The sequence below is a fragment of the Sturnus vulgaris genome, chromosome 3 (assembly GCF_052056855.1).
Source record: "Sturnus vulgaris isolate bStuVul1 chromosome 3, bStuVul1.hap1, whole genome shotgun sequence".
Taxonomy (NCBI): domain Eukaryota; kingdom Metazoa; phylum Chordata; class Aves; order Passeriformes; family Sturnidae; genus Sturnus; species Sturnus vulgaris.
Window position 1 is genome coordinate 39,091,039 of NC_142245.1, and position 14,816 is coordinate 39,105,854.

The following is a 14,816-nucleotide window of genomic DNA, read 5'->3' on the forward strand; positions in this document are numbered from 1 at the left end:
AGGAAATTCGAGTTTACCTTTAAAATCTCTGCCCTGAAGTAACACTCAAATTAAGCTTTTTCCTGAGAAGGAATTACCTTTAGATTTTAGTATTAAATGCTATAAATATCTAATAAATTGGAAGATATAAGTATACATAAATAATATTTTGAAAAATCTTGCTTAAGAATTTGAGAAACCTATGCTCCTTTTACTCAGTCTTTTCATTGATGTCACTTCAATAAACAAATGAAGCAAAAGCAGCAAAATGTGGGAGAAAAACTGCAGAATGATCAGCATGAAGAACTTACTCCTGTGGACAAAGCCCACTATGAAAGTTCTGATATGCAATATGACATGGAAATTGGAATATTTCAAGGCAAAGATATACATAATTATGAAATAGGCATGGACAGTAACATTTAAGTATTACACCACACATTTAACCTATGCATACTTGAAAATCTAAGAGTTCTACTTAAGTGCAAAAGATGAAATAAAATTATTTCCTCCTTCATTCCAAATGGCATCTGACCAAAGTTCCTCCCTTTTGCAAGGCATCAGAGATTTATTATCTGATGCTGAACAGCTCTTTTGAAGTGTACCATACCTGTCTCTTCACATTCATTACTGAAATTCTAACATGGTTAGAATTGTTACAAAGAATTATTCTTATAAGTGCCACAGTACTTGGAGAAACGTGATAAAATCTTACCGCTACATTTCCTGTGCACCCTCGGGACTGGCAAACGCCTTCTATTCTGTTGGGAATTAGCACGTCGTCCCAGCAGGATGGGCCCTTCAAAATAAAACCAAAGTATACAAACATGATCATTTACATCATAAATAAACATATAAACCTTGGTTTTGTTGCTGCTTTTCCTACTCTTCTTTTAGATTTTAGCTAGACAGTTTTATTATGATTACACTGAGAGAGCTCATATTCAGGAAACATAACAATATTCACCACTAAAGCCCAGTCACAGACACGACATGTGGTCCCTCCACCCCAAGGTCAGAGCTGTGAACAGGCATCAATAGTAGGTTACCTTTTCTCAGCTAAAGACAGGGACTGAGTTAATCGTAATTAAAAAGCTACAAAGACTCATTGTTTGGTTCAACACTGTTTAAACATGGGCCTGCAGCTGACTAGGGGGGAAAAAAGATAATAGTTGGAAGTAGAATATAATATTAGGAAAATTGTAAGTAGATTTCTTGGCTCTAGATAAAGCTTTTACTTAACTGCAATACAACATAATGAAAATGTTAAATGAAAAGTGTTATTAGATTTCTGGATATTTACATTAACTTCAGTACTTATCAGTCATTATTAAAGAAACCTAAAAATCCCCTAACCTCCCCCAACAAAGCAATATAAATACCCAGAAAAAAACTGACAGAAAATCCTTATCAAACTTTACACTGACCTTTTGAATATACACAGTTCACTTATGAGTATATTACAAAACAAAAAAAATAAAGATTTCAAATCGTCAATATTTCACAACTGCAAAACAGTGTGATTAACAGGATGATCTATCGAAGAAGAAAGTGCATATATATAGCATTTATAGGAACATTTATAAAAATATTTTGCATCACAAAAAAGTCATCACACTTGTATGCTTTCTCTTCTTATATTAATTTCACACCAGTTAATATTTAATTTACAAACAATGAAATTAATCTAAGCAATAGATATGAAGCTTACAGTTATCCACATACATAATAAACAAGGTATCAAAAATGAAAATATTTGGTACTTGGATTACTCAGTGTTTGGCATAGAATCAGTACCCATGAAATAGCATAAAAATCTTTACCCAGAAGAGAAATTATGGCAGTCAAGACATTAACCACATTAGAGAAATTAGTGCCTACTTAAAACACAATTGAATTAAAGTGTCACATTTAGATCCATCTCCTTTTAATTCTGTATGAGGCACTTCTTCAGCATTGTGTGGGCACAGCTGAAATGATTTTAGAATTCTCTTAGTAGTGTGATCTTAGACTGGATCAATGTTTTATAACTATCTAGAAAGTTGAGTAAAACAGCTTGGTCTTCACTGAGCTCAATTCTCTAGTGTCATCCAACAGAAGTGCTAGCAGCTGAGATAGGTAAAAACAAGAGCTTTAACAGATATAAAGTTGAATTGCAGGCAAACACAGGGGTGGCAAATCATAGTTTTGAGTCCTTGGGTGAACACAGCTGTGTGAACAGTGGAGTTAGTATAAAGTAGTGATACTTGATATTGAGGGGAGGGGGAACCACCTGGAGTTAATGATTTAAAACAGTTGAAAAAAGTTTCCTGTCAATTATTCCAGTGAATTTTGACCTCTCATGAAGTTTTAGCATTCCAGAAATTTAGCAGGAAGAACAGTAAGGCCACCTTGAGATGCTGCACAAAGAACTATCTCCTTTTAATTGCTTTCCACTTAGTAGTTCAAGATTTTGTTTGATGCCTCCCATTTATTTATTTTTCCCCATGCCACTGAAGACTGTACAGATCTCTAGCACTCCTTACACAGCAGTTTACTTTTAGGAAGAAAAGTAACCTTCCTTCCCATTTCTCATATGGATGCTGTTCCTTATCTTTTACTTTTTATCTCTTAGTAGCTCTTCCAGTTCTATCATTTTGGAATATGAGGAACACCACATAGTACATATGACTTAAGTGTTGGACCAGTGAATAGGAAGTTGATGTCTATGAATCTGTTCAAGTCCTCCTAAATTCTTATTAAAATGTAACTTACTCTGCTGATGGTTACTAGAGTACCAAGGCAGCATTTTGGTTGAGTTATCTATCAGAGCTTCTAGATCTCATTTCCACATATAACATCTATCTCAAAATCCATCTCCTGTATAAGAAATCTGGAGGGTATTTTTCCCAGCGCACATCACCTAATAGTGGCATACATTGAATTTCATTAGCCATTTCAACAGCAGTTGAAATGTGCATCCTAAGGCCCACAGAGGCTTTTAGTAGGTACTTTCTAGGTTCATCCATACTGAACCCATCTGCTTGTTTCCAAGGATGAACCAGCTATATACCTCACTCTAAGTCTATGGCAATCACCTAATGGACCTGTACACTTTCTGCTCCTGTTATTGTTTAAATGGACTCAGAAACATTTTTTTCTGTGTTTGCAGGTAAGAAGCTTCAGGGGTTTTGCCTGCCTAATTGAATTTTTGTATTTAAGGTGCTGGAATTCTGAGCTTTTTTTGGGCTTTCTAGTAGTTTAGTTATCACTGTTAAAGATCAGAACTTCATCAGTAATGTTATAAACTAGGTCCTCCTTCTCTTGGAGGTTCTTTGATCAACTTTTCCATAACATAACCTGATAGCATCCAGAAGTTTACTCTTGGGATCATGATTTGACATGATACTTACATAATTTACATTAAAACAATTTAAATATCCCATTATGACAGTTTTTCCTACACTTTCAAGCTTTTGCTTTTCCCCAGCCTGCTAGGCTTGCTATCATTATGTGGTCACACAGGTGTTAAACAGAGTAACATTTTTTCCCCTTTTGAGGCCTGGAATTTTAATCCATAAGGATAACATCTAACTCACTGACTTTTTGACAACAACCAAGACTAACAAGTTAGCATTTGATTAACATCTATCCCTCTTTCTTCATACTCATTTATTGGCACACACTTATTAAAATATTTCTTTTTCCAAAATAGAGGAATTCAATAGGTTTTTTAAAGTTTTGGATAATCCTTACATGATTTCCATTTGGGAAGAGGATACTAAAAAAAAAAGAATGAGAAATAAGAAGCAAGTGCACTTTATAAAACTTGGGATCTAAGAAGGGATAGGAGGGAACACTAATTTGAATAAAAAGCCCCAGAAACATCTTTGCTCAAACCCCAAGAAAAGCCTTTTTATTTTTTATATCTGGTACTGGTGACATGGGACAATAATTTCTCTTGTTTCTTCATTCTTGTGTGATTAATAGGAGACTCTCGAAGTTAATGATGCTATACCAGCACATACATAAAAAATAGTCACACCAAGATACACACCAAGAAAATTTAAAAGAGTGTGTAGAAGCAGTTCCACAGGTATGTTATGAGCTCTGGTACTAATTATCTTGATTTTTATAAGAAGAAAATACTTTAAACTAAACTTCTTATAAGAATCAATATTTTACTTCACTGAAGTTATTTCAGGTGAAAACTTCCCAAGTATTCATTAGTTTGCAGGTCTGGGTGTATAATCACAAAAAGGCAAGAAGGCATCATAATTGTCAAGCTAGAAAAAGCCCCAAAACATCCACAGGCATTTATAAGGTTGAGGTTCTAGAAAAAATGCATTTTTAAAAGAAACCAAATAAGGATGAATTTATGTAATGTTGACTACCATTAGAATTTAACCACCTACAAGTAGCACTATATCAGGTCCAAATATGCTTCGTATGATACGATATTTTATTTATAAACAGTAACATTAATAGGAATTTTGCAGTTATCTTTGAGTTCTAATTTCCAAGGGAAAGCTAATGTGCTGCATGGCTTGATATGAACTTAGAGTGCTCTCCCTCTCTGCAATCATTTCCTCACGACATTTCTCAAGCACACAAGAGCACTTTGCACACAAAGCAGCTCACTGTTTGAAATAAAAATACTGTCTTCCACTAAAGGTATGTTAGAGCATATACACAGGGAACTAGGAGCACGGTCCCATGCTATCAGCACCTATCAACTGTTTACTCACACTGTAGCTAACAACTCCTTATTTTTTCCTTCATGATTAGCCCCACAACATTCATCACTTCTTTACTTTAACTCTTATGATGGTCATAAAACTTGTAAGAAAGTCAGATACATTTAACTTTTTTGGTAACATTAATCAGAGCTAGCTTTAAGCCAACAGTGGTTTCTTTTCTTCTGTTCTAGCAAAAGTTAGATCAAGTTCTTAAGGCACAAGAAGGCATTGATCCAGCAGGAATTATAGACTGGCAGGATATAATGGGTTTCAGCCTGTTTGGCATTGATGAGCAGAGTGGAAAAAAGTAATAAAACAATAAACCCCAATCAACCAGAGAGCCCCTATTCCACACCTCATTTTCCAAATTAGTAAGAGGAAAAATCTCCTTTTTCACACCTGTTCTTGGCATTCTTCATGGCCATATTTTATTATTAATGCTAGCCTAACACACTTTCAAAAGACTTAACGTGCTTGAAAATTTTAGTTTTCCACCTTCAAAACAAAAATCGAAGAAAAGACATTTGTCCTTGAACACTGTGCATTCAAAATGTTAATGTTTCTGTAGCGACAGTACTACTAAATGTCATTGCTATAATTGCGTCAAAACACAATTAGGAATTCTGGCAAGATAAACACTTTGAAATGCAATTTTTGTATCGTTCATTCTTGAGTGTAAGAAAAGCCTGTCAACGTACAGGCTAGCCAATCATTTGTGGCACTATAACATGGCAGGCTCTAGTGTTTGTAATTATTAGTTCACATTAATCAAGAACATAGTTTGAGAGGAACAAAGCCTTCTGATTGCAAGATTAAAGAAACGGCCCCTCTTGTATCCCACCAAATGGCTCACAGAGAAAACTGTGCTTTAAAATAAACACATCAGAGAAGACTTTTCCAGCATATAAATGGGAAAATGACAGAATAAAGAAAGAAATAGAAATACCACCACTGAATAGAAAAAGTAATATCAAATGCACTTGAGCATTTCACAAATAACTAGGTATGAAAATTTCTGTGTCTTGAGCATATGGCAGTCGTTCCTCCCCTTTTGAGGGGGAAGACAGGAAAAAACATTGGTGAATGGTGTATTAAGCTTGAAGTGAAACTCCTATGCAGCATATGAAAAACAGGGAGGACTAAGATGCTTTTTCAGTGTATGAAGGAAGCACTGGAAGTCTGTGTACATTCCTCTAGTATATTGCACTTATGCCCAGTACAGAACATTCTACTCTCAGTGTCTTTTTTTATCCTGCAGCTAATACAATTTGTGTTTTAGAACTAAAATTAAATTTTCATCAAGAATATCTTAAAAAAAAAATTAAAAAGCCCCCAAACCAGAAATAGCATCTAGAGGTCTTGGATGACAAACTATTCAAAACGTGGTTGCTGACAGAACTCTTGACCTGTGAAGTCAGAGAAAGGTCAGAAGCAGAGGTCAACAATAGAAACTAGTGATTCATCAAAGACTGAATCACTTGAAAGGCTGGAAACTATCCATGTGCTCAATGCTTTGTATTTTCCTTGCTTTATATTCTCCTCTAGTGAACAATATGCAGCAGAATATCATTAAAACACATCTTTGTACCTGCTGCTATCTACATGAGAGACATAAATCATTAAAATGTTGAGCAAATGACCCAACCAAAGAACAACTCTTACTGCAGAAGGATTTTTAAAGTTATGTAAGAAATAATTTCAGGTCTTGAGAGGATTTAAAAATCAGCATACAGGACACAGGAAAAGTGTTAAATCTGATGCAAATCATGCAAACCTTCATGCTCCTCTGCAAAGTTATGGCTACTGACTTGTCTGTGTGTGAGAGTATTCGAAGAGTTAAGCATTGTATAAGGAACCCTCAGCATGATTTCAACATCTTGAGACAGTAAGACAGAAAAATCTCCCAAAATACAAGGTTTACTAAATAAAAATTGATTTCCTTTTTGCCACTCTAACAGCAATATCCACACTAAGCTACCACAATTCACTGCTTCCAATGCCACTACAGGAGGACAACTCTGCCTCTCAGACACAGTAGGAACCATGATGTATCCTAATGGTAAGCATGCATCTCTCCTATGAGAAAAGACTGAAAGAATTAGTTTTTTTCAGCCTAGAGAAGTGAAGACTTATGGGTGATCTAAATACAGCCTTTTACCACCTTAAGGGAACTTACAGGAAAGATGGATGGGGACCTTTCACAAGAGCATGTACTGACAGGATAAGGGGGAATGGCTTCAAGCTAAAAGAAAGTAGGTTTAGATTCAATATGAGGAAAGAATTCCTTACTAAGAGAGTGGTGAGGCACTTGAACAGGTTGTCCAAAGAACTTGTGGATGCCCTATCCCTGGAAACGTTCAAGGCCAGGTTGGAAGGGGCACTTAGAAATCTAGTTTAGTGTAAGGTGTCCTAGCCCATGGCAGAGGGACAAATGTTCTTTAAGGTCCCTTGCAACCCAATTTATTCTATGATTTTCACTAAATGCTTAAATATCAGAAAGATAGTATTTTTTTCCCCGAGTAAAACTATGAACCACAGCATCCAGTCTAGCACAAAATGCATTTCTCCAAATTCCCAAATCCCAGACTGTCAGCATCCCTCACAAGGAAGACAAAACAAAATAAGTTTATAAAAGAGATTACTACTGAATTAGCCAGGAGGTTCTTGCTAGTCTTTTATAGATGTTCTACTTAAAACACTTGAAAATTTATTATGGTAGATAATCTATTGAAGGGAAAAACTGTCAGATTGGTAACTTCTAGGACTAAAATCATCTGCTTAACCACAAACCTTAACACAAAGGTAGAGGTAATTAAAGTTTACCTACAACTTATGCAGATCTACAGAGACCATTTCCAACAGGGAGATTAATTTTTGTTTCCAAAGCTATGTATTTTTTTTAATGTATTTCTGACGAGACTGATACAAACTAGCTAGCACATGGGGACACATTATTGCAGGTAGAGCTAACCAATTTACTGTGGACTGACTTTGATATGGAATCTCCTATACAGCAGGGAGCACAGTAAAGTAAAAGACTACTAAATGAGTCTTGGGGTTGCTTTTAAAGAGGTTTGTGATATAGGACTGTGAAGACTGGAGTTAACTGCTCAGTCTAAACAGCACACTAAAGAATCCATCAGAAGGAAAATTTTTCTTATTATTGACTTTGGTTATTAGACCAAATCAATAAAGCACATAGATATCTTTATTTATATGAGAAACAGTACTGAAGAAAAGTCAATCATATGCTCTAAGTCCTTGTGGGGATTGAACTACTGGTTTGATTTATAGTAGGATCTTAGAAACAAAATTCTCCTTTCAGAGTGACCAGCTTAATTATAAAATTGACAGTTCTATGTCAAGAGTTACAACTCTTCCAAAATTAAGTAGCAGGCAATTAGCTGAACTGCTCACAGATGTGTAATTATAAATATTCCTACCTGATAGTTATTTCAAATGAAACATGAGAGGATCACATCTGGAACTGAAAACACAGGTAAGTATAGTAAAAATAATCATGTTGTTTTATTGATCATTGCTTTTTCTTTCTTAACACAAGTTTCTTTTTAAAAAAATAAAAAGAATAAAGAAAAACACATTAATGAGATGCTTTTAAAAAGTTCTGGTCTTTCTTTTCTTTCATATTCTTTATAGAACAAGGATTTACAAGAGTAAAATCCTTTTATGAGCCTTCATTATTTAGTTGTGATCCATTCTACTGGACCACAACTAAGTAATGAAGGCTCATAAAAGACACCCAAGATAAAGGTCTGTAGATTCATCTCTTCATTGATAACATTTTATAGCGTGCATTGTGCTGCCAGCACAAACTCTTATATAAGCAAAAGAAAATTATTAAAATTATTCAAAGAGTGTTTTTAGACATTTATTTTGGTTGGTCATTCCTAGAAAAAAGGGGCAAAAAGAGAATACAGATAATTCAAATAAAATTACAGCTGAAAAGCAGTCATGCTGCTGCTCTAAACTTTAGTCTTGAATGAGAAAGATAGAACCATGAGAAAAAGTGGATGTAAAGCCTCCTAAACCAAACTTCATTCAAATAATCTGTCAAACTAATGATTTCCAATCGATCAATGCTCTCTATCTAGATGGCATTAAATACTTTTTCAAGGCTGAAAGAAGAAAAGTCAACTGGAGAAAATACCTGTTATTCCCTAAACATGCCATGTACTTTTTGTATCCATTGAAATGAAATCATTAAAAAATAAACTAAAATCCACAGTTACAAGTGTTAACACCAGCAGATCTCACTGAGGTCAGTGCAACCAGGAACAGAAAAAAGCCCTCTGGCTTCAGTTGCTCTTTCTGCTGTGGTGACTTTTCAGGGCTTCTTCTGCAAGGCAGCAGGCAGAGGACAGGGAGCTAAGAGACAGGAGAAATCAAAACTTCTAAGACCCATCCCCGTTCTCTCTCCAGCTGGGATGTGCTCACAGTTATTTGAGCCACATATATCAACATCCAAAAAGTATGTTTTGAGAATTTTTGGTCGTGATCAGAAAGTCCAAAGGTTGTCTTGTTTCTCTACCTAAAACACTCCTCCTGTTCCATGCTTTCCCCTCCTAAGTCACAGTTACAAACTGTAAAAATGAGCAGAACTTTGCTTAAATTTACTGCGTACCTCAGCTTTTTCTGAAGTGGCAGCTGCCTGCAGCACGTGGATTTTGTCCCACAGGACTTTCTGGGCAGAGAGGAGCAGCCCAGACCAGTGGGTGCTCCGTGCAGGGTGAGAGGGGGATGCTGGGGCCTGATCAGGGTCCTGTCAGGGGCACTGACAGACTTGGCACAATTTTGAAAGAGAAGTGTTTAGCATAAGGATAGATTATCAGTAACCTACAAGTCAGAGGGCTCCAGAGGAGCTGCAGAAGAGTGTCAGCCATTCAGAGGTGAAGCACTTTCAGGATCAGGCAGCAAAGCCTCAGGTCTTTCAGCTCCCTAGAAGTGGGTGGTAGCGTTAACACTCAGTAAACATATTTTAAATTCAGTACAAAACCGTGCTGCTGATTCGGGAACTTGAACTAAGTTGACGCTCAACTTTCTATTTCTTAAGGCAAATCTCTCAACACAGAGTAGGTGAAGAAACATTTTCTGTGTTAAGGTATTGTTTTATCAGTTACAACTATAATTCCATGTCAAATATGAAACCATTTTATCTAAAAGTTTTCAGCTACAGAAATATTTAAGTAACTCCATACATTTTAGGCAGAGAAGATTATGCCATTCCTGCAATTTGGATACATCATAAGCTACATCTGCATGGGGAATATACAGGCTAAATGAAGTAGTACACAAAAAGAAACAATCTAAGCTAAGTCAATATACAAGTCAAGGTCTGCAGCTGACATATTGCTAATAATGCCAACTAGACACCTTGCAATTCAAACTAATATGAGTTGAAGTTAAACAAAGACAATAAACCAAAGACATAAAATAAAAAACAAGCCTCATGAATACTCCACAGTAATAATTTAATCCAGATGTAATAATAGAGTGTCAGATCATTAAATTTAATTTTTTTTTACTAGGATGAAAAAGCGAAAAATCTTTTGGCAGAGAGACAAAGCTAGGGCATTGCTATTGTAGGCAATACTGAGAGAAGCCCTCAGGCCACTGATTCCATAAGGCACTGTTAGACAACGTATCCAGAGACAACCATCCATTCAATTACCCGGGCTATGGTAAATCCTCATGGAATGGGTACTGCCCTTGGCTACATGCTCCTGCCATTCCCTTTCCTTCTCTGACCTGGCATCTACTGCTTCCTTGTTGCTGCTCTTTGTCCAAAGGGTCTCTCTCCCATTCCTGTGAAAAGACCCACCCACCTCAAGGATACTACATACATCTTAAAAAAAAGCCCAACTAACCAACCACAAAACTAAAAAAGGCCCCAAACACCAAACAAACAAAGAAAAAACCCCACCCCAGAATCCATTCCACATTTTTACTAAGAAAAAATTTCTCAACTAATCTCTAAAGCTAAAGGGCCACTAGCAAGAGATTCACTTCACAAGGTGTTCAAACATTTTTTTTACTTACTGCAGTTATATAAAACTGTAAAATCAAGATTACACACTACAGTATCTGAGGAAAATAGATTGCTATATCAACCATTTTTGATTTTACACATAATCAGAAACCCTGAAAGACAAAACCATATCTACTTCAGCAAGAAAAATTTAATGTTTCAAAAGGAAAGGGTATAGGATATCAAAGATTCTTTTTTTTCTAAAAAGGAAAACTAAACAAAAATATTGCCTTCGTTTTTTTTCCCTGAATTCTACAATTACTATAAACTTTACATATGCACCAACGTATTCACAAACAGAAATATCTTTATTTTAGCTATTAAGAAATACAGGCAACCCTGTATCAAGTGCATTGTTCAGATTCATTTGAGAACCATTTAAGATTATGTTGCATGCATGGCGTTTTTAGAGTTTGTTTTTTTTCCCCTAAAACATGATCCTGCTACCACACACAAATGAAAAGATGATTCTTTAAGCATTTTACATGAGAACATAACAAGTGTTAAAGAATTAAGGTTGGACCAGGCAGTTCAGGATCCTGCCTTTGCCATCAAGATACTGCATGTACTGGAAGGAGCTGATCTAAACCACTCACTGAATTATGGCTTTCTTTAGGTTCTAAGGGACTTTTTAAGGCCATCCACTCCAACCTTCCTACAATAACGAGTGACAGCTTCAACTAGATCAGGTTGCTCAGAGCCCCATCCTATCTGACCTTTAATGTTTCCAGGGATGAGGCATCCACCACCTCTCTGGCAAGCCTGTTCCAGTGTCTCATCACCCACATTGTGGGAAACACCTTCCTTATTTCCAATGTAAATGTACCCTCTCTTCCAGGTAAAATGATTACCCTTGCCCTGTTACAACAGACCCTACTAGAAAATCTGTCCATATCCTTTTTATAAGGCCCCTTTAAGTACTGAAAGGCCACAACCCTGTCTCCCTGTAGCATTGGTGACTTCAGGCAGAACAACCTCAACTTTCTCAGCCTGTCTTTCAAGTAGGGGTGCTCTGGTCCTCACACCATTTTTGTGGCATAACCTGTCTTATTAACACAGACATATATTCCTATAATCTAGTATCAACTTTCTCTTCTCCTAAAGCAGTGCTTTAAAAAACAGCTCAGTCTTTTTTTTTCCATTTCATCTCTCTCTATGTGCATGAATCTGGAATTATTTTCAATTATTCCTGATTAATTTTCTATGTATTGGCACCACCAGAAAGTAAGTTAAGCCCATCTTTATCATTTTCACAGAAATCAAGTAAAAGGTGAACAACCTTAGGCTAAAGGGACATTTGAAATTAACTCTCTCATTTTCCAACAGAAGCTCTTGAGGCCCCTGCATAACAGTAAAGGGTGTCCCTACACCTGAATTTTGTAAGAATTTTGTCTAGTTTGTGCATACAAGGTGATCTCCGTGGATGTCTTGCTGGATAAGCCTTTGAAGGATATTGAGCTGAAGAAATGCCTCATTTCTTTATACCTGCTCTGAATCATTTATATAATTCTAGCAGCTGATTTTCTTAAATGAGGAATTTGGGGCATAAGCATTGACTTTCCCTGTGCTCCAGTGTTCTGAAGAGACACCCACAAGGCTTAAAGGAGAACACAGCAGGACATCACTGGGATAACTCCACAACACATCCACCCTGTTTCAGGCTCATCTCTGCTTTTCTAGGTTTAGCTTTTGATTTCCTTCCACACAAAAGAGTCAGATACACTCTGCTATAAAATGATTAACTCTCTAGACACAGATGGTACATCAGAAGCCACTTCACAAGCATCGGAAAGTATAGAAATAAGTTACTTTAAAAAGTGACTGCTATCAGGATATTTTGAAATGCATAATTCAGGACAGATCAGCTAGAAGCTACATAAGACATCATCTAATTTCACAGTGAAGTTCAGATTTCCACTGAATTCTGAACAGCCTGAGCAGAAGATTTCAGTTTTGTAGACAAGATATCTGTATTTCATTTACAAAGGTTATGACTTGAATTCAAATTACTGAATCCATTTCAGGCTAAGACTACCTGTAAAACCAAGTATGCTAATCATTTCAGAAAAGAGTAGGCTCTCAGACGTAAAATCAGGGTATTTCTACACTGGCATGACAGTCATTTCAAACTTATTTGCATTTCCACAGACTTTAATACATTTTATTCTGAAGATAGAGTTCCCTTTTATTGCAATCTCATTCAGTAGCTCTTTTGTCACATAGAAAGAAAACAGATATATTATTTAAATGTTTGGCATTTTATAATAACATTTTAACTATCACTGTGATGTTTTCCTTGCTTATGGCTCAGTGTAAACCGTGACAACAAATAAAATTGATTAACTGGAATTAATATTATGATTAATTCATAGTTCAGTGCCTATGGCAGTGGCCTAATCAGTACTTTTTATTTATTTGTTATCATCAGGCTTAGCTATAACAAATTCAGTTATGATAATGAAAAAGATCTAGAACTGGCACTTTAATCAGAGCATAGATGTGGAGTACAATATATATTAGTAAACCAGGCAGAACTTCCTCAGATACACACACATATACACTAGAACAACTGCTCTTTATAACTCTGTTCCACTGTTCCAGGTCTCACATATTTCTCTGAGACTCAGTCTCTGTAAGGCACAAGCTGTTCATCTTTATTTCAAGTTTTGGTCTGGTCTGAACAGACACTACATCTCCAGAGCAACTAATAGCCCAGAATTGCAACTCCGTAAACAAGGTAATTATAATTTAAGGCAGTGCCTTCTCTTCACAAAGATAAAGCATATGTAAACCCACTGCCTTTATAGAGTGCAGTCTGTACACAAGAAATCTTAGTGGCTTATCTCCTTGTTGCAAAAATTGATATCAGATACTACAGAGTGAACAACTCTGATGAAAACCAAAAGGGTCAAATACATTGAATCTGTTTTGGATAAGAGGGAAATAAACTAATTCATCATCTTCATACAACAATTTCTACAATTTTCCACAGTGATGAACACCAAAAAAATGTTCTGAAGTTACCGTGCATTTAGACAACACATTTATATCTGAAAAAGGAAAAAAAAAACTGTAAACAATTCACACCTCAAAAATTTTAAGCAAAATAAAGAATACACACTCATGCACTCCCAGTTCCTGAGCTCTTTCCTGCTAAATTCTTTCAAACTTCCTTAGGCAGAAAAATACTTTGGAAAATAAGCTTTATTCTGTAGAGCATTGGTGCTCCCACCCCCGGACTATAGATAGACATTTATGCATGAAAACTATTCACAAGCATTTAATTACACTGTGCAAATACCCATGCATTGCATGGACAAATTCCCATCGGGTAGAATTCCTTTGAGATAAAGGGTGGCAATAGCAAAGAAGAAAATCCTATTACAAACAGGAAAGAGAAGACTGCAATTTTGTAGTGATCAAATAATTGTATTGGAGAGAGTGTTTATAGTCCAATATCTAACAGGAATAGTTGGGATTTGAAATAAAAGGTTCCTGTTCAGAGGTCTCACTTGCCTACTAAGTGGCTGCAAGAATAAGACTTTGCCTCTTGCCCCCCTATTTTTTAAATCCATACTATACTAATTTTCTTCATACTGTCTCGGAGCTATTGAGAAATCTTCACTTTTAAATTTAGCATAATTTATAATTTGTCATTAAACTAAAAAAAATATTAATAAGAGCATTGATTTAGAAATAAAAATTATTACAGCAATGCAACTCTAAAGAAGCCCTACTGGCTCTTGTTATAAAATTATGTTTTCCAATGAAATTGGAAGAAGGATTTGTTCTCAGATCTTAAAAAAAATCCTTAATCAGTATTCTATGGTACTTTAATTTTTAATTTTATTTCTCTTCAGCAGACAGAGATTGTATTTCCTATTACACTAGGGGAAACTGCTTCTTTTTAAGTTCAGAAAAACAAACTTGTCTTTTACAATCATGACTTGCAATTAACTTCTTGTCTTTAATGTAAGCATAGAATTAATCTATCAACTCATGCATTGTCACTTTTGTCTAATTATGCTGTATGATCACAGAAAATACACTGCATTACAAAAAATATTCACATG

General features: G+C 35.8%; 1 protein-coding gene across 1 annotated transcript in view; it reads right to left on the reverse strand.

Annotated features, from left to right (window-relative positions):
• Positions 1–14,816, reverse strand: part of PRKN (parkin RBR E3 ubiquitin protein ligase) — a 671,877-nt gene that overhangs the window by 368,044 nt on the left and 289,017 nt on the right. The window contains exon 5 of the mRNA XM_014875951.2: positions 695–778. Coding sequence (XP_014731437.2) covers positions 695–778 — 84 coding nt within the window. The remainder of the gene's footprint in view (positions 1–694; positions 779–14,816) is intronic.